Genomic DNA, 20,933 nt, shown 5'->3' on the forward strand with positions numbered 1-20,933 from the left:
TCCATTTTTTGAAAAAAAAGGTTTTAGCTATCGAAGCTTCTTATTACTACTTGTCTATTGGTTTTAAAAAAAAAAAAAAACCAAAAAACCTTTTTTTCCCTCTCCTTTTAACCATACCGGCAGTCGTTTGGCCATCCTTCTGCCTTTAATGCCTGGAATTCATCTGGTCTAGATTTCCAGGATAGTATTTTAAAATGATGTACACACCTGATAGACACTATTAACTTTTGGCAGTTGCACCTTTTACTTTTTTCTATTTTATCAATCTCTCTTCTGAGAGTTAAATGCTAGAGCAGCAGTTTTCCTTAATATCCTCCCTCAAGTTATTAAGTAAATTTGATTGCATTATGATCACTATTGCCAAATGGTCCCACTACTATTACCTCTTGCATTAAATACTGCATTCCACTAAAGATTAGGTCTAATAAGCTCTGCCTCTTGTTGGTTCCTGGATCAGCTACTCCATGAAAGTCCTATATTTCAACTAGAAGCTTTGCCTTCTTAGAAAATCTCGATGTGACATTTACCCAGTCAGTATTGGGGTAACTGAAATCTCCCATTATTACTGTATTGCCAAATTTGTTAGTGTCCCTAATTTCTGTTAGCATTTCATTATTTGTCTGTTCATTCTGACCAGGCCAATAGTAGTCTACCCTCTACCGCTATATTTTTCCTAATCAATATAGAATTTCTAACCATAAAGATTCCACAGTGCATTTAGTCTCCTGCAGGATCTTTATCTTATGCCATCCTTAACATTTACTACACCCTTCTTCTATCAATTTGATCCACTCTATCATTGTGATATACTTTGTACCCTGTATTGTACTGTCCCATTGGTTATCCTCCTTCCACCAGGTCTCTGAGATGCCAATTATACCTATCTCGTCATCTAAGCTATACATTCTAACTCTCCCATCTTATATATTTTTTTAGACTTCTGGCATTTGCATACAAACATCTGAAAATATGTTTATTTGTATTTGCAATCTTCCTAGTAGTTGACAGAGATAATGTGGAATCCTAACTGAAGTCTACTCTTTACTTAAAGGCAATTGGTCTACTTTTGCCAATAATGGAACTTATCAGGATGCTCTAACTACCCTGGCTTTTTTTTTTTTTTTTGGAACAAACAGTTTTATTGGTGATCTTCATAAGTCATACAAACATAGTAAGTGAACATGCATACAATATAATCAACATTTTGATGCTTATCCTAACCTGTCAGTACTCCTTTCCTTCTCTCCCCACCCCCTTGCACATTACACCAATGCTTTATATCAAATATCCAGATTAGAGAACCAGGTACAGTCTAACTACCCTGTTTTGTCTGTATCCTTTGAAGATACCTACTCCCAAATCATGTGCTGCTATGTGACCTTCTGCTTTTCCCTGTATTCTAGTTGAAAATCTGCTATATTTCCTTTTTAAACATTACCACCAGCAGCCTGGTTCCACCTTGGTTAAGGTGGAGCCCTTTCGTTCTGAATTGTCTCCTTCTCCAAAATATTGCCCAATTCCTAGAAAAACTAAAGCCCTCTTCCCTGCACCATCATTTCATTCACGCATTGAGACTCCAGAGTTCTACCTGCCGCTGGGATTCTGGGCATGGAATGGGAAGTGTTTCTGAGAATGCTACTTTGGAGGCTCTGGATTTCAGCTTTTTACCTAAAAGCCTAAATTTGGCTTTCAGAATCAACCTCTGACACCTTCCTATGTCTTTAGTACCTGCATGTACCTTGAAATTCAGCTCCTCTCCAGCATTGTCTAAAATCCTATCGAGGTGAAATGAGGTCTACCACCTTCACACCAGGCAGGTAAGTTACCAAGCAATACTCATGTCTACCAGCCACCTAGCTATCTAAATGCCTAATAATCAAATCACCAATTATGACAGCAGTTCTAACCCTTTCCCTCCAGGGCACAAGATATTGGAGACCCATCCTTGCTGCAAGAGTATATGGCATTTTACCTGGAAAACAGGTCCTAACCTGCAGGATCACTTTCTGCTACACAAAGTTGATGCTCTCTTTCTAGGTGACCTTGCTCCTCTAAGGCAGCATAGGAGCTGCCAGACTGGATTTGGTTTCCTCTACATGCCTATCTGCCTCAGTTTCTTCAGGTTAGTCTCCACAGATCAGATTCGTTTTCTGACAACCTGGAGCTTTTTCCATCAAATACGTACATACAATTTTGTGACCCACTCTGGCCACATCTGATATTTGTTGTGTGGTATATAATAAATACAATCTCTTGCCAAATGGTAGATAATCATACATGTAGCACTCTGTGCAGAAGACTAGAAAACCTCCATCTTGCTGCTGGACTGTCTGCATCTTAATATTGTTCAGCTGTTAGTTAATTAATATTGCTCAGCTGTTAGTTAATTAATATTGCTAAGAGAGTAGAAATGCCTAATCTAATGTAAAGTCCTTCAAATTTATTTGCTGTATTTTTGGTTAGTTTACAATGACCTGCCAGTGGATAAGAGTTATTCTACTGATAAGAGCTAGGTTACTCTTTTTTTTTAAATCTAAATCCCTAATTCTTCTTATGAAAAACATCCCTCTTTTCCTCTTAATTGGGATAACAATCTATAAATCAAAGAATATGCTTGGGCTGGGTAGAAGGGGGGGGAGGGGGGGAAGACACTGAAAATTAACCTAGCCTTCTTTTTTAAATCAGACACACAATGTCCTAAGTGGTGGTCTTTCCCTTCAAAAGTTTGAGGACTCCAGGGTTAGGGTTTTTCAGCTTGAAGAAGAGATGACACAAAACCATGAGTTGTTGGAACAAATTAGTAGGGAATGGTTATTTATCCTTTTAAATAGTACTAATAACTAGGTGACACTCCATGAAACTGATAACACTTAAAAAGGAAAATTGGTTCTTACCTGCTAAATTTTGTTCCTATAGTACCACGGATCAGCCCAGACTGCTGGGTTATGCCTCCCTTCCAGCAGATGGAGACAGAGAAAAACTTGAAGGGCACCCCCTGTAAATACGGTGCACCACCTGCAGCCCCCTTCAGTACAAACAGTTTCAAAGCAGAAAAGGAATTCGAACTGGTAACAGGAATCCAAATTCAAATAGCTAAACCAAATGTATGAGAATCAACTATGTACAAATTAAGAGCACTTGTGAAATCTTCATCCTGCTAGTGTGACCCTAAATTAAACATTTCGAGTGGATCCAAAAAGTTCCAGAACGTGTAATCTGGGCGGGCGTCTGGGCTGATCCTTGGCACTACAGGTTCGAAAATTAGCAGGTAAGAACCAACTTTCCTTTTCCTGATCAGCCCAGACTGCTGGGATGTACCCAAGCTGCTTTACATGGGGTGGGACCTAGAAAGCCCTGCTCAAAGCACACCGCTTCCGAAACTCTCTGAGTCAGGAGCCCTAACATCCAAGAGGTAATCCCGAGCAAAGGTATGCGAAGATTTCCAAGTTGCCACCCTACAGATCTCCTGGGGGGAAACCAACTGAATTTCTGTCCAGGACGCAGCCTGAGACCGAAGCAAATGAGCCTTAGGACAGTCTGGAACCGCTCGCCCATGACATATGTATGCCGAAGCAATAGCATCCTTCAACCACCAGGTAATGGTGGTCTTGGAAGCCTTATGCCCTTTCTTAGGACCGCTCCATAAGACAAAAAGATGATCCGACAGACGAAATAAGTAAGTGACCTCCAAGTAACGCAGAAGTACCCGCCTGACAACCAACTTCTTCAATTCACGTGCATGTGGAGAATCTTGATCCAAATCCGGAAACGCAGGTAACTCAACCGACTGGTTCACGTGAAAGGCCAATACAACCTTAGGAAGAAAAGATGGCACTGTTTGCAGAGAAATGCCGGAATCTGAAAACCTAAGAAAAGGTTCGTGACAAGATAGAGCCTGAACCTCAGAAACTCTCCGAGCCAAGTAGTTAGCCACCAAAAACACCGTTTTGAGCATAAGATCCTTTAAAGTAACGCACTTCAGCGGATCAAAAGGAGGTTCACACAACGTTCGAAGGACCAAATTCAGACAGCCCAGAGGGGTGGATTCAAGTGCTTAGCACCTCTAAGAAAATGCACCACATCAGGATGAGCCACTATGGACACTCCTTCCATCTTCCCTTGTAAACCAGTCTAAAGCCACCACTTGAACCCTTAGAGAACTGAAAGCTAACCCCTTCACCAAACCCTCTTGTAAGAAGGCTAGGATGTGGACTTATCGAGGTGTGCCTAGGGGAAACTTTCGACCTACTACACCAAGAGTCAAAAACTTTCCAGACTCGGACATACATGAGAGAGGTTGAAGTTTTGCGAGCCCGCAAGAGTGGAAATCACCGTATCCAGATAACCCTTCTTTCTCAACTGTCGCCACTCATAAGCCAAGCCGCTAGACAAAAGCGATCCACCTGGTCGAAAAATACTGGACCTTGCCTCAGAAGATTTGGAAGATGACCCAAACAGAGCGGTCCGTCCATTGCAAAGTTGATGAGATCCGTGAACCACGGCCTCCGTGGCCATTCCGGAGCCACCAGAACCACAGTCCCCAGATGGGCCTCTATTCTTCTTAAGACCTTGTCCACCAGGGGCCAAGGAGGGAAGGCATAGAGCAGAATGTCACGGGGCCACGGAAGGACAAGGGCATCCACTCCTTCCGCTTCATGCTCTCTTCTGCGACTGAAGAAGTGCGGTGCCTTGGCATTCCTTTGAGTCGCCATTAAATCCAAACAGGGAATCCCCCACTGATGAGTTAACAACCTGAATGCCTCGGACAGCTCCCACTCTCCGGGATCCAGTCTCTGACGGCTCAGAAAATCCGCCTGAACGTTGTCTACCCCGGCAATGTGAGAAGCCACTATCCTGAGCAGATTTCTCTCTGCCCAGGCCATGAGCTCGTCCACCTCTGCAGCCACCAGATGGCTCTTTGTTCCTCCTTGCCAGTTGATGTATACCACAGTCGCATTGTCGGAGAGCGCTCTCACCGACCAATGAATGAGAGGCAGGAACTTCTGCAAGGCCAGACGATTGATGGACCATTGAGCTTCCTGCTGTGTCCATTGGCCTTGAGCCGCTTGAGACTGGCAAACTGCCCCCCCAACCAGAAAGACTGATGTCTGTCGTCAAAATGAACCACTGAGGGACTTCCAGATCCACCCCCTGAGACAAGTGTTCGGGGATCAACCACCAAGCTAGAATGGGCCTGGCTGGTTCCAAGAGCAGGAAGGGAACTTGAAACTCCTCCGATTTGGGATCCCAACGTGAGAGCAAGGCCCCCTGCAACAGTTTCAAATGAGCAAAAGCCCACAGAACAAACTCCAGAGTAGACGCCATAGTACCAAGCACCTGCAAGTAGTCCCATGCCTTGGGAACCGGTAGGGACAATAGACGAACTTGAGACGTTAGCTTGCCTATCCGTTCCTGCATAAGGAAAACTTTCCCGATCTGAGTATCGAACCTCACCCCCAAAAGCTCCAGGACCTAGGTAGGACACAACTGGCTCTTGGCAGAATTGATGATCCACCCCAGAAAGTGAAGGGTCTGCACCACTTTGGCAACTGACGTCTTGCAGAGTTCCTCTGACTTTGCTCGAACGAGCCAATTGTCCAAGTAGGGATGGACTAGAATCTCCTCCCGGAGAGCCGCTGCCACTACCATCATTATCTTGGTAAAAGTGCGGGAAGCGGTAGCCAGCCCGAATGGTAGGGTCTGAAACTGGTAATGTTTGCCAAGGATCATGAACCGGAGATACCTGTGATGGTCATTCCAAATCGCAATGTGTAGGTATGCTTCCGTCAAATCGAGGGAAGCTAAAAAGTCCCCCCCCTCTCTGATGGAGGCGATTACAGAACGTAAAGTTTCCATGTGAAAACGGGGCACTTGAAGAGCTCTGTTGACTTTCTTTAGATCCAAAATCAGACGGAAGGACCCCTTCCTTCTTGGGAAACACAAAATAAATCGAATATCTGCCAGTCTTTAGTTCGTCTGAAAGGACCAGAATCACTGCCCTTAGGTTTATCAATCGACGAAGCGTTTGAGACACTTTGCGCCTTTTCTCCAGGGACCCACAGGGAGACACCAGAGACAGATTGCGCAAGGGACGAGCAAAATCTAAGGCGTAACCGTGTTCTATAATGTTTAGAACCCAGTGGTCTGATGTGATTTTGACCCACTCCTCGTAAAACAGGGACAGCCATCCCCCGACAACTGGAACGGAGGAGTGGGTCGGCACTATTTCATTGGGATGATTTAGCTCCTGTCGCACCCGGGGTGCTGCCGTCTCGGCCGCGAAAGAAATGAGACCGAGACCTCCCGGCTGTCTGCCTTTGGCCAAAAGGAGGTTTAGACTGGCAATAATGGCACTGACCTCAAACAAGAACGGGAAGGACCGAAACCCCTAGAGGCTTTCAGCCTATCCTCCTGGAGCTTGTACACCTTATTGTCCCCCAAGGACTTAATGAGCTGTTCCAAATCATCCCCAGAAAGGAATTTCCCCCTAAAAGGAAAAGCTCCCAGCTGCAATTTGGAGGAAACATCGGCCAACCAATTACGGAGCAACAAAAGCCTGCGGGCCGACACCACAGAAGCCATAGTGCGTGAAGATGTATGGAGGAGATCGTACAAAGCATCGGCCCCATACGCCACCGCAGCTTCCAAATGATCAGCCTGCTCCGCTTCTTCCGGGGAAAGATCCCTGGCACTCAGGAGCTGTTGCACCCACCAGAGACTCGCACGCTGCATCAAACTACTGCAAACAGCTTCCCTAACCCCAAGAGCCGACACCTCGAAGATGCATTTGAGGAGAACCTCAAGCTTATGGATCCTGGGGGTCCTTAAGGGCTGCCGCCCCAACAATCAGAATAGTTGTACACTTCGTTACTGCTGACACGGCCGCAACGACCTTAGGAATCTTAAGAAGAACCAGAGAGTCATCTGGCAGCAGGTACAATTTGTCCATAGCTCGGCCTACCCGAAGGCTAGCTTCCGGAGTATCCCACTCCCGAAACATCAGCTGAAGTAACATGGGATCAAACGGAAAAGTTCTAGCCGGGGGGCGAAGACCACACAATATCGGAACCACTGTGAGGACATGTGGGATCATCGGCTCCAATTCCTCCCTATAAAAGAGCCTAAGGACCCAAGGATGATCCCCTTCCACCAGTGCTACACACTCGGAATCTTCATCCGCATCCGCCTGAAGCGGATCCACCGGCATGGTATTTCCCTGGTCCCCAGGACCAGACCCTTCCCGGCCACCCTAATCCGGGAGACCTCAGGAGGATCCGTCCTAGGAACCTTCGTGGGAGGGCCCAGCCATAGGCCGACCTGGAGCAGGCTCCAGATCCCCTGTGTACATAAGGCTAGCAAAGTATGCCTTATGCATCAATAAAACAAAGTCCACCGAAAAGGTTGGCTGGCCCTTTAAATTCTCCCGGGGGGGGGGGTGGTTCCAAAGGAGCAGGTGAGGTGGGAAAGGAGTCGCAGGGAGACCCGGGGCACTGATCGTGCGGGAACAGCTGAGGAGGGAGATCCTCTCCCCCTGCCGAGCAATCTGCATCTGCAGCACCAAAAATGGCCGCCGTTCCCGCGTTCTGCAGGAGCGGAGCAGGCCTAGCACCACGAGGTAGCATCGAGTTGCCCGCTCCACGGGACCGAGCCGTCTGTTTCCCCCTCCCGCCGGCCGCTGCCACCGACAGGCCCTCACGCCCGGGGAGAAACCAGGAGCAGAGGTTCTCGCGGGAGAGTCGCATCGCCTGCTCCCCGCAGGCACAGCATGCCGAGGTCTACAGGAAGAGAAGCCTCAAAAATGACGTCCGGAGCCCGGGAGGCCAAAAGCAAAGCAGCGCTGTCTTTTTTTTTTTTTTTTTTAAGTCGGCAAAACGACGCGCACTGGCCTCACCAAAGCACAACTCGTAGTTGTCTCTGGGTCAGGGAGGGAGGCCCACCGGTAAATCCCCCCCAGTCACTCACCGCTCAGCTGCTCCGGGAATGCGAGAAGCTAAGAGGAGCCCCCAGAAAGCCTACCACAGAGGAGGGAAGGAGAAAATTTACCGTCCCCTCGAAAGGCTTTTTTTTTTTTTTTTTTTTTTTTTAAAGCTACAGTAGCTTCGATTTAGCCAAACAAATAATAAGGATTCCTGATTTTTTTTTTTTTCAAGAATCAAGCTACCAGGACCGCAGGTTTTGCCACCTTCATCTGCTGGAGGAAGAGAAATACGGAAGGGGGCTGCAGGTGGTGCACCGTACTTACAGGGGGTGCCCTTCAAGTTTTTCTCTGTCTCTATCCGCTGGAAGCAGGGCCGGTGCAAGGGTATTAGGCGCCCTAGGCGAAACGTCAGCTATGTCGCCCCCCCCCCCCCCCCCCCCCGCCTCCACACACAATTAACTTACATTGTGCATTAATGAAAATAACGAAGTCTGTATTTATAACAGAACACTTATTTGACATTTTTATGCCATGTAAACCATTGAGATGATTTGTCTTATCGACGGTATAGAAACTTTTATAAATAAATAAATAAAAATAAATAAAATAAACATAAACCAAAGCTATACTTGTTGCTCAAACAAAAAAAGCAGACACATCACATAATATTAAATAATTAAAATGGCAGTCAATCAAGAAAAATAAACTTAAAAAGCCATCTTTACTTACCCCCTCCAGCAGCTCTCTTACTCCTCTTCCATGCAGGCCGTAGCACACACCAGAAGCAGCAGTAGTGGCTAAGCTCTATACTCATGGTCCTCTTCCTTAAGGCCCATGTCTCTCACACACACATCATATCAGTCATGCCCCCATGACCAGTTTCTGTCTCTCACACACCAATCATCTCCCAAACAGTCTTTGACAAACACACCAGTCACCTTCCTGAACAGTTTCTCTCATGCCATACACACACAGGCTTCCCACTCCCGTGTTCCACTTACATATATGGGCTTCTCACTCTCATAATCACTTTCTCTTTCTCACACACACTCACCAGACTCTCACTCTCATGCTTGTTCTCTCCACATGCACAGGCTTCTCATTCCCATAATCACTTTCTTTCTCTCTCTCACATACACACAAACACACACCAGTCACCTGTTCTGTCTTACATATACAGGCTTCTCCCTCCCATGCTGTGTCACACACACCCAGGTTCTCACTCCCATGCTCACTCTCTTCACATGCACAGACTTCTCATTCCCATAATCACTTTCTCTCTGTTACACACACACACACACACACACACACACACACACATACACATACACCAGTCTCTCTCTCATTTCCATGCTCGCTCTCCAGGTGCACAGGCTTCTCACTCCCTGAATCACATTCTCTCTCTCTCACATTCACATACACACCAGTCACACTGTCACCTTACCAACCAGTCTCTCTCTCATACATGCACACACACACACAGGCTTCCCACTCCCATGCTCTCTCTCACATAATCAGGCTTCTCACTCCAATGCTTTCTTTCACATACACCCCCACAACACCAGGCTTCTTACTCCCATGCTCTCTCACATACCCAGAGTTCTCACTTCCATGCTTTTTCTCTCTTTCACACACACACAGTCACATCCCTGACTGTCTCACACTCTCACACATCAGTCATCTCCTTGAGCAGTCACTTTCATTGTCTCTCACCTATACACATACATCAGCTCTCTGACCAGTTTCTCTCAATCACACACATGCTCTCGATCAAATACATTCTCTCACTTACACACAGGCTCTCAATCACACACAGGCAGGCTGGCTGCTTCTCTCTGTTTCTCTCACTCACTTCCTCCCCCCCCCCCCCCCAGCACAAATGGTAGCTGCAGCAGCCTCCTCCTCCAGCCCCCGCAGGCCAAGAAGGAAGAATCCCATCGGCCGCGGGAGGCTCCTGCTGCTGTCTCCTTTCCCGATTACCGGCTGCTTCAATTGCTCGGGGGCAGATGCTGCTGTCGCCACTATTTTTTTCATGCGGCACCGCTCTTTCTCCTTCCCGCGCATCACTTCCTGTTCCGGGTCAGGGGGGGGGCGGGAGGAAGAAAAGGGCAGCCGCGGATGCCACAGCTTTTTTTTTTTTTTTGCACTGCTGCCGTTCCCGCTGGGCTTGAACATGCTGATAGCCCGGCGGCAACAGCAGCAGGGAATAAAGAGCAGCGGGAGAGACCGGGAGCACGCGAACCGCTGGGGGAGGTCAGATGGGTCTTTTGGGGCGGGCTGCCGGCAGCGGCACTTTTATTTTTATCGGGGGGCGGCGGCTTAATGCAGCTCTTTTCATTTTACCGGGGCAGCGGCTGAGCGCGGCTCTCTTAATTTTACCGGGGCAGTGCCGCCCTCGGGAAGCTGGCGCCCTAGGCGACCACCTAGTTCGCCTAGTGCTTCCGCCGGCCCTGGCTGGAAGGGAGGCATAACCCAGCAGTCTGGGCTGATCCGGGTATGTACAGGGAAATTAATTTTAAATCTGTTTTTTAGTTATTGCACAATTAAGTTGTGAAATTTGCTGGAGAAGGATGTAGTCTAGGCAGGTAGCATAGCTGAGGTTAAAAAAGGTCTGGGCAGGTTTCTGGAGGACAGACAGTTATTAGAGAGGCAGACAAGGTTCTTCTGGGAGTCAGAACATGGAATGGATCTCTTCATTAAGATCTGCCTGATACTTGCAAGTAACCTGGATTAGCCAATATCTGAGACAGCATGCTGGGCTCAGCAGACCATTGGTTTGACTCTACAGGTTACGTCTTACATTCTTAAGTGATTTGTCATGCATCTCTATGAATGAAGGTCTTAATTCCCCTCTAAAAGATTCATGCTGTTTAGGGAAATTGCAAAATTAAAATCTATCGTTTACTTAATTCAGAAAACTTACGAGGGATATAGGATATATATGTATTGCTAATTTTTTATTCCCCATCAGTAAGATACAAAAAAAAAAAAAGGAATTAATATTCTGCCGAATAAGGACTGTTCTTTGTTTGCTGAGAATATTAGAAAAGTTCCTTCAGGAAGGAACATATTCATTAAAGGCAAAATGGACAGAATATCCATTACTATGCATTCTATATATGCTCCTAATGTTAATCAGATTGAATTTATCTCTCGATACCTTATAGATCTCATCTCTTTCAGAATGTGCAATGTTTGAAGGAAAGCAAGGAAGGTTTTAATATGATGCTCTCATCCAACATTGATAGGACTAGCCCAATCTCTAAGGAACTGAAGAGAAAGGAACTCTAACCACATCTTAAGAATTAAAGCTTAATAAATGTCTGGAGGCTCCAATGAAAAAGATCTCCCTTTCTTTTCTAAGCCTCACCAATTCTTGTTCCAGGATATATTTTATTTTTGTAAAAAAGAATACTCTTTCCCCTTCTACAAACAGCTACTAAGGAATTTATCTGTTGTACTGGTTTCAACGAGGAGCACATTAGTTATTAAACTTGAATTCTTGTAGGACTTGGAAACTGAACTGTCATCTTTGAGATAATGTGGTTTGTAAATTACAGATTGACTTAAGATATCTAAAAGATTATCATGCACAAAAGGGTGTTGTTGAACTCTGTCATAAAGTTGGAAGTATCAGAAAGGTAAAGCACAAATACTATAACCAGGCAAACAAGGCAATTAAATTGATGATCCATAGGTTAAAAGCATGATAAAATGTGGTGAATGCTGTAAGGTCCATAAGAGACTGATATCATATAACAACCAAATGTAAAGAGTCTATGAACTATTTTATGCAACACGACAGGCAGTCTTGCAAAAATAATTGCTATTTGCTGATTACAAAACATTATATGCTTCTGACTGAAAGGAAGTGAAGATGAAATAGAATGATTTTTGTGAAAATACAAATCCTCTTTTTTTATCCAGGGACTCTTCTAATAGGCAGAACAGCATTGGCCAACTGATGTCTCATGAGTTGCATGTGGCTCTTAGATGTGCTTTTGACTGCTGCAGGAGCCCGACACCTTTCCTCCCTCAACTGTCTATCCCAATTTTCTTAGGTGCTGGACTGTTTTCTACCTCCTGGCAGTCCTTCCACATCTGAGCAGACAGCACTGGAAGTTATAGGCATGGCATTTCATTCAATCTAAAATTAACATTTACCTCTTAATTATGCCGATAGAAAATAATCCTGATGTGTGCTTTACTAGATTTGACTTGTCTTTGCTGTAACCTGAAGATAGAGCCAATCAACTATCAAAGCTCTTATCTCTCTGGAGGAATTTAAGAACACAGCTAAGATCCCCGTCTTCAAATTTATCCAGCTAAAGGCATTATTTTTCAGGAATCCCTATAAATCAGAGTGCTGCAGCAGACTAACTCCTCCTTTTCAACCTGTACCTGGCTCCATTACTAACACTAGGCTCAAGTCTTAGTTTCAGACCAAACTGTTATGCAGATGACATCTAGCCAGTTGCTACTTTTGATCCTAAAGTTCACTCTCTGATTAACAACGTTTAATAACTGCTTAGCGAAGGTAGCAAACCTTCATTCTTTTAAATTGAGTCAATCCAGTCAAATTGGAGGCGATATAGTTCTACAGAACTGGTATTCCATTTCAGCTTCCTTCTCCTGAAATGGGTGGTATTAAGATAGCGTTGAAAGAAGGGATTACTAAGCTATGATGCCAAACTTAATTTTGCCAGCCATATTTGAAATCTTGTCATGAAATCTTTTTATTTTCTGCGATTAATCTGAAGAGTTAAACCATTCCTGGAGATACAAGATCTTAAAACTAACATTCCCTCATATTAAATCACCTGGATTACTGCAATTCACTTTATCATAGTCTTTCTGCAAATTCAATTCACAGATTACAAATTATTCTACTGCTTCCAAGCTAATTTGAGAACAGCAAATACGGTTATGTTACCCCTCTTTTGATGAAGCTTCATTGGTTGTCTGTAGTTTGTCATGTACAGCTCAAAATCTATCTGACTTTTAAAGCCTTTCGAAGGGGAACTCCAATTTATTTTCGTAATCTGTTGACTCCCCACCACCTTTACAGGAATTTGCATTCCTCTCAGTTAGAACTGTTAAGGCTCCAATCCCCCAAAGATTTGCCTAGAGCATACTAGGAATATCAGCTTCTCTTATTTGGGGCCTTGTTTTTGGAATTCCCTTTCTCTTACTTTGCATGTTGAAAAAGAAGTTAAATTCAGGAAAAGTCTAAAGACCTGGATCTAGTCTAGAATTTTTAACCCTTGATTACTTTTCTTTTCAACTGTTTTAAGCTTTATTTCTATCATATTTTTTAATTTCTGTGTTTTGTCATTTTAATCTTTATGATTAAGCTGTTACATTGTTGTTGTGTTATATAATCCTTTTTTTCTTTAGTTTTTAAGCTTTGTCCATCTCTGATTGTCTATAAAGAAAGGTGATTTATCAAATGTATAATTAAACATTTTGAGAATGTAATGGTTTATTGAGCTAGCAAGAACAGTCTGGTCTCCAGAATATGCCACATATTGCTAGCATCTACAGTTGAGGCCTGGGAGAAATATAAGGTAAGTCTGGAAAGAGACCTGGGTTTCCATTTGTTGGTAAGTAATATAGTTTAATAGATTGCAGAAAGGTACTTTTCCTATTGTCAATGTGCCAAATGTACCATGCACCTGATGGGCTATGTAAAATAGACTAGAAAACTCCAGGGTGAAACTATGGTAAGAAGGGATCCTTCTTTCATATTATGACCTCTTGCAGTATTCTAAAGTATGCTTTCTTTTGTAATCTGCCTAGAACAGAATTTCTGGCAATAGGTGGAATATAAATTATTGTAAATAAATAAATGAATACAATTTTTATAATCTTGTCTGTTAATTCAAATTAACTAGGCAGAGATTATTTCCTGGATTTACATAAGAAAATGCCATACTGGGTCAGACCAATGGTCCATCAAGCCCAGCATCCTGTTTCCAACAGTGGCCAATCCAGGCCATAAGAACCTGGCAAGTACCCAAAAACTAAGTCTATTCCATGTTACCGTTGCTAGTAATAGCAGTGGCTATTTTCTAAGTCAACTTAATTAATAGCAGGTAATGGACTTCTCCTCCAAGAACTTATCCAATACTTTTTTAAACACAGCTGCACTAACCACATCCTCTGGCAACAAATTCCAGAGTTTAATTGTGCATTAAGTGAAGAAGAACTTTCTCCGATTAGTTTTAAATGTGCCACATGCTAACTTCATGGAGTGCCCCCTAGTCTTTCTATTATCCAAAAGAGTAAATAACTGATTCACATTAACCCGTTCTAGACCTCTCATGATTTTAAACACCTCTATCATATCCCCCCTCAGCCGTCTCTTCTCCAAGCTGAAAAGTCCTAACCTCTTTAGTCTTTCCTCATAGGGAAGCTGTTCCATTCTCCTTATCATTTTGGTCGCCCTTCTCTGTACCTTCTCCATCGCAATTATATCTTTTTTGAGATGCGGCCACCAGAATTGAACACAGTATTCAAGGTGTGGTCTCACCATGGAGCGATACAGAGGCATTATGACATTTTCCGTTTTATTCACCATTCCCTTTCTAATAATTCCCAACATTCTGTTTGCTTTTTTGACTGCCGCAGCACACTGAACCGACGATTTCAATGTGTTATCCACTATGACACCTAGATCTCTTTCTTGGGTTATAGCACCTAATATGGAACCCAACATTGTGTAACTATAGCATGGGTTATTTTTCCCTATATGCAGCACACCTTGCACTTATCCACATTAAATTTCATCTGCCATTTCGAAGCCCAATTTTCCAGTCTCACAAGGTCTTCCTGCAATTTATCACAATCTGCTTGTGATTTAACTACTCTGAACAATTTTGTATCATCTGCAAATCTGATTACCTCACTTGTATTTCTTTCCAGATCATTTATAAATATATTGAAAAGTAAGGGTCCCAATACAGATCTCTGAGGCACTCCACTGCCCACTCCCTTCCACTGAGAAAATTGTCCATTTAATCCTACGTTCTGTTTCCTGTCTTTTAGCCAGTTTGTAATCCACGAAAGGACATCGCCACCTATACCATGACTTTATCAAACGCCTTCTGAAAATCCAAGTACACTACATCTACCGGTTCACCTTTATCCACATGTTTATTAACTCCTTCAAAAAAGTGAAGGAGTTATACCATTACTAACATTTTCCTGTCTGCTGAACTGGCCACTCTATCATTGGGATATAATTTAAGTAAAACTGGGCCCAGAGCTAATAGGTGGGTTTAGTTAGTATATCCCTCCTTGTTGCTGCAAAGCATAATATTGCTAATCAGTGGAATGCACCAAATAATCCTTCTCTAGCCTCATGGTTTCAAAAGCTATAGAATATTTTTACATGAGAAATCCTTTCCTTTTTGGTTAAAAAGAGTAACCCAGATGTCTTAGAAGCCTTTCACAGAGGCAGTAAAAGAGGGGTGCTTTACTTCAGTTAATTATGATCCTATTTTTGTAATAGTTAAATGCAAAGTACATATATGATAAGAATCCCTGGAGACTGCTAGGTACTGAAGGCTCTCGACTTTATGCCTGGTTTGTGCATGAAAATCCTGTAGTACGCCCACTCAGTATATTACCTACACAAGCCCAGCGATCAACTTGGGTACTTCTAGGGGCCTTACATTCAATATAGTGCACTTCAATTCAAGCCAATAACTTGAACACTCTCAATGGTAGACAAGAACAGACTTCCCTCCCCCTACTCTCCAACCACCTCATCCCAGAAGAAAGGAAGACATACAGATGGATTCCACTGAACTTAAAACTTAAATCTAAATCTTTATTTAAAATTATATAATCTTTATAAAAAGTTCAGACTGCAGCTGGATTGACAAAATACTAATAAAGTATGTGGTGATTGTTTATGGAACATCTCATGATACAGTCCAGAGCCACACAGTTTTGTGATCCTCACTCCCAGTTTATTATGTAAAGCAGCCCCCTTAACACTTTAAAGGGACATGGCTAGTTTTTCAACCATACTAGAGGGATAAGGGGAATAAGATAATAGGTTCTTAATTACTTATTGGACTTGGCAGGCTGTCCTCTTTCTTAGGCCATCTTCTAAAAGTTACAGCAGCATGAGCCTTCATTCGCAACTATCTGAGGGCTTCCCCTCTCTACTTCTTTACATCTAGCTCAGTTACTGTATCAACAATTCTCAGCCAGGGGCCACATACCACAGCTTCCGCTAGAACCTAGTACATGTGTCCCGATTCTGGTTATTAGTTTGTCACTGTTCTGCAATGGCTAAGACTCCCCACTACCTCCCGAACAGGTGCTTTGAACACTGTGACTGCAGCATCCCTAGTCTTGATTGGCCTTAAGACCAGAAACCAGGCTCAGGCCCATTATGGCAGCAGGAAAAACTGCCCACGGCGTCATCAGGCCAGCACAAGCACTGTAATTCTTAATATAAGAAATATCAGTATCTAAGAAGAGAACGAGTAGCCTATTGATTAGAATAATGGACAGGGACTCATTTGTACCTGTATGTAATTTGTTGTAATATGCCATGATTCAGGGCAATAAATAAATTCAATTATAAACAACCACCTTAAACTATACTTTCAATATGTTCTTTGGAACTTGTTACAGTATTAAAAATTCAGTACATAAGAGGATTAAAAAAAAAAAAGGAAAAGAAAGATAAAGGAATCCACTGCTAACCATGTTGCATATTATAAATCCTTCTCTCTAGTCCTTATACCCAATGAGATGGTCAAAGATACAGAAGGACAGTAAAGCACAGCCCTTGCCACCTGGAGTGTTTCAAGGTCTCTATCTCATGTAACATGACTGGGAATATGATATTCGCCCAAGTTAGTGAAACGTTGCTCCTAATCTCATCTCTCACCTATATGAGTACTGGAATGCACATCAGCTAACGAGCTGCTGGTCCCTTTGATCTCTCCATGTGACAGGGTAGACGATGCCGATGAGGATGTGGATGACCCCTGAATTGATCGGTTGATCCAGGATTCCGTGTTCTGTAAGCTCTGGGTCAGTGCAGCAGTGAGAGCTGCCTGGCGCCTCAGGGAGCCCTCGTCCTCCGATGCTGAAGATGTGTCTGTGTGAAGTAATGAACGGGCCAGTTAATCTGCTCCGCTCAGCATGTATCCTTGCTGGTCAGCTAAGAAGTAAACTGGCTTTTGTCAACAGGTTATCTTATACTGTGGGACTAATCTATTCCAGTCTGAGTACTGATCCCAACAATATATTTTTGCATAAATAATCAATGACACTTTTACAATCTGACAGGCCTTTCGATTACATTTCTATCCTCTCTACACTGCACTAAAAAAATCATTCAATCTCACAATCATTGAGAGGAGAGGCACTTATACAAATAAAAAGAACACATTTCAGTTCAAAAAAGGCCTACATACTTAATCTATTCATAAATATTACTAATATAATAAACAAAAAGCAGCATATACATTAAGGCACTTATTAGATTAATAGCCATTAAGCCTTTTTACAGGATCAATATAGTCATATGGTATACTCAAACTAAAATATCTTATCCAGGACTCCTAGTTAGGTTAAAGGATGCCAGTCTGTCCTCGGGGGAGCCATTTGACGGCAGGAGGCACAACTGATTGTTTCCTGGTCCTCTGCTGCACTAGGACAAAGCCTCCCGCAGATGCCACATTATGCATGGAGGGAGCTCTGAGGGTGCATCATGGCCTATTACTGTGGGAATAGTTTTAGTTTGTTGAACTTGGAATTATGACATACAAGCTTCTCTGCCATTCACAGCTTTTCAACGATATGCATGTTTGTTTGGGAGGCAAACAGCCCTGGAGACGTCACTACCAAACAGCAATAGAATGGCTTTGATCACAGACAAAGCTGGCATTCTTCTTGGCCTGACAATCAGCTGTCACACTGCAGAAGCATAGAAAGCTGCTTATCACTGGCAGTCATCTGTGAAGACCAAATTCTCTCCCATTACCAAAGTTCCCTCCTGGTATTAGAGATGGGGGTAAGATTTATTGATGAGGCTGTGATTTCTGATAGTGTCATTTGTATGTGTAATGGATTTGTTACTTTTTGTCATATGAAAGATAGCTCATAATGGGCTCTGCCCGTGTAAAATGGTTCAACTTTAAGATATAACCTTAATAAAATATTCCCTCTTTACCTTCAAAAACCTCCTGCTGCTTGCATGTATTGATTTATTTTACTGTGTCTTGCATATACAGAATATAAGATTCTGAAGTGCTTCTGGGATATACTTCTATGAAAGGTGCTATGCAAAACAGCTTTGCATTGTGCTCATCTCTAACCTGGAGGCGTGCAGGCATCGACAGGGGACTGAACAAAGGTAGACCGTCTCTTTGTTGGCATGGGGAGGGCCATCTTCTGTTCTTTATGCTTTGCCAAGGCTGCCTGGACAGCTTCTGTATGGATGTCTGTAGGACAGAAAGTACTAGATTACTAAGAATGTGTTCAAACTTAAATCCTCTTTTTAGGCATCTCATATGACATTTCTGAACATAAAACAGCACTTGATACTATAGAAGGTTTCAACACTGTCCAATTCAGGAGCTGGTGACTTTAAGGGATACCACTTCCATAGGTCCAGTATGTCACCAGCAATCAAGACAACAAGATCTGGTATAAGTGGACACTTAAAAGCAAAAGCTGGTCCTCACCAGATCGATAGCGTTCATCCCTAGCTCCCCCGGACCGGGCTCTGTGATACTTGGAGGATGACTGCGTAGGAGCCGCAGTGGGAGCAGATGTCTGGTTCCTGTGCTCCTTCTGTAATGCTGGATCAACTCCTGCAAAGCAGAAAGAAAGCCTTTTGTTACAAAGATTTATAAACAGAAAGGATATCCTCTCACTACCCAATACCACTTGCACGTTAAATACGTAGAGCAAACCTATTTGCATGCTAAATACTCAATAGTTAAATATTCAAGGGGGAGCACTAATGAGGTGGTAGCTGGTAAACTGAGAAGCAAAATCGTGTGGTTCTCGCTGTTACCCCATTAAATCCTTCATTTACTAAACAAAAGTGCTTGAAGAGAGAAAATACATTTCTCATGAGGTGGCCAAAAGACTCACTGCCAGCAATTTGGGGAGAACAACCTGTCAAACCAAAGTGATCAGGCAAGAAACATGTCCTGGAGAAGAGCAGTTTTCTGACGAGGGGGAGGAATTACTCTCTCCCCCGAGCTGGTAAATGCTCGAAGGTGCAACATACCAGCTGGCCACAAAGATCTAGTCCTCCTTAGATGCCAGGCTATTGTGGACAAGGAAGCCCTCTTGGTTTCCTACCATGGGAGAAAATACAGCTAGAATGAAGACAGTGGAAGAATATCTGGAGGAGATGAAACAATCCAGTGTAAGATAGATGTTTTGGAAAGAGGACAGAAAGCTATAGAGGAGAAGAGTGATAATCTTGAAAATAGAAGCAGACAAAACGTCAAAATGGTTGGCCTCGCACAAAGAACTGAGACTAAGTTCTACAGTTTGCTTGTTTTTCTTTTGTGTTTCTTACTTTGGTTTCTTTCTTTCTTTTTTTTTTTTTTTATTGATGTACAGGTTGGATTATAGAGCAGAACCAAAAGAGGGAAGATTCTAATAGGTGTTTTCTTGCCCATTATAGGAGATACTCCGAGTTACCTCTTTTTTGATGATGCAGAGAACTTAGTCTCCAATGTTCTCCTGCACATTCAGAGGACCTTTGTGGGAAGAATGGTGAAAGGAGCTATCATGCTGTTTTATTTTTATTTATGAATTTTTTAAAATGTCTAACTACTGTCCATTACTTTAAAGATGATGGAGGGGGTGGGGGCCCTGGGATTCCTTTGACGGGATAAAATAATGTTAGATTAGAGGTGGGGGAAGGAGAAGGGTGGAGAATGAGCAGAGCTGGGAGCATGGATTAAATTAAGTATTGGGCATACAAGTGTAGGAATGGGAGATGATAACAACGAGGCACAGAACATAGTAGTACTGTAACATATACAAAGCTTAAGTGGAAGTCATGGACGAGAGCCCTGAAGAGAGGTGAACAATGTTAGCTAAAACGTGAGTGAATTTTTCAAAATCAATCGAAAGAGAAAGGAAGGGAATCACAGGGAACTTGAAGGGCATGTGTGTTAGTTCTCTTACTTACAGGCTGAGCTGAGAAGGCAGACAAAGAGGTGTCAGGAGGAAACTCTGGATCCCAATTAAGGCCCCACTCAAGAGGCTTTTGCAGGAGCAGAAAAGGATGCTGTTGATTTACCGGCTGACAGTCATGGTCAGTGTAACAAACGGCGTGAGCCCTTTTTGCAGTGGCACAGTTAGCACAGCCTTGAGGGCAGAGCCCCAAGGTGTGTGCCGACAGCTGGCGAATGTGCTTTGGAGCGGGCCAGGCTAAGGCAGAGTCCAGGACAGTCCAGGAGTCGGGACAGGCGGTTTACGAGGCATGGTCAAGGTGCAAGGCTAGGGTTGAATCCAGAAGGCCAGCAAGGATATGTAAAAGGTTCAGAGATAGAGTGTCTAGTCAGAAGGACAGGACTCAGGGGAACAGGAAGGACAAGACCAAGAGACAAGCATGGTAAGATTCCAGGACACAGGTAAGATAGACATGAGAAGACAGACAGGGCCAGACAGAAACACAAGCAGGAAGGAGCAAGGCTGGAGCGAGGCAAGCTGAAGACCAAGCAAGGCTGAAGACCAAGCAAGACTGAAGCATAGGCTGAACAAGCAAGGAATCTGTTGCTGAAGTAACAAAGTGAAGTCTATGAGGCCCTCTTATACGGCTGAAAACCTGATGTCATTGACAAGCATTGCGGCTCTTTCCTGCTGCAGGCCCGAAACAGCTGGGGTTGTCTGGGATGAAGGAGTAGGGCATGGTGGTCATGGCAGTGTCCCAGCCGCAGATTATAGTTACAGCCGTCTGGTTACGTGCAGCCACTCACAGGGCTGTTCCGTGAGCGGCAAATGTAACAGTTAGATT

At 43.6% G+C, this 20,933-nt stretch overlaps 1 protein-coding gene across 4 annotated transcripts in view; it reads right to left on the reverse strand.

Annotated features, from left to right (window-relative positions):
- DIP2B (disco interacting protein 2 homolog B) overlaps positions 1 to 20,933 on the reverse strand; it is a 433,878-nt gene that overhangs the window by 170,426 nt on the left and 242,519 nt on the right. For all 4 annotated transcript variants that reach the window (XM_029594985.1, XM_029594983.1, XM_029594984.1 and 1 more), the window contains exons 3-5: positions 18,634 to 18,762; positions 18,265 to 18,390; positions 16,830 to 17,042 (exon numbers count right to left, since the gene is read on the reverse strand). In XM_029594985.1, coding sequence (XP_029450845.1) covers positions 16,830 to 17,042; positions 18,265 to 18,390; positions 18,634 to 18,762 — 468 coding nt within the window. The remainder of the gene's footprint in view (positions 1 to 16,829; positions 17,043 to 18,264; positions 18,391 to 18,633; positions 18,763 to 20,933) is intronic.

Source organism: Rhinatrema bivittatum, chromosome 3 (genome assembly GCF_901001135.1).
Source record: "Rhinatrema bivittatum chromosome 3, aRhiBiv1.1, whole genome shotgun sequence".
In the NCBI taxonomy this organism is placed as follows: domain Eukaryota; kingdom Metazoa; phylum Chordata; class Amphibia; order Gymnophiona; family Rhinatrematidae; genus Rhinatrema; species Rhinatrema bivittatum.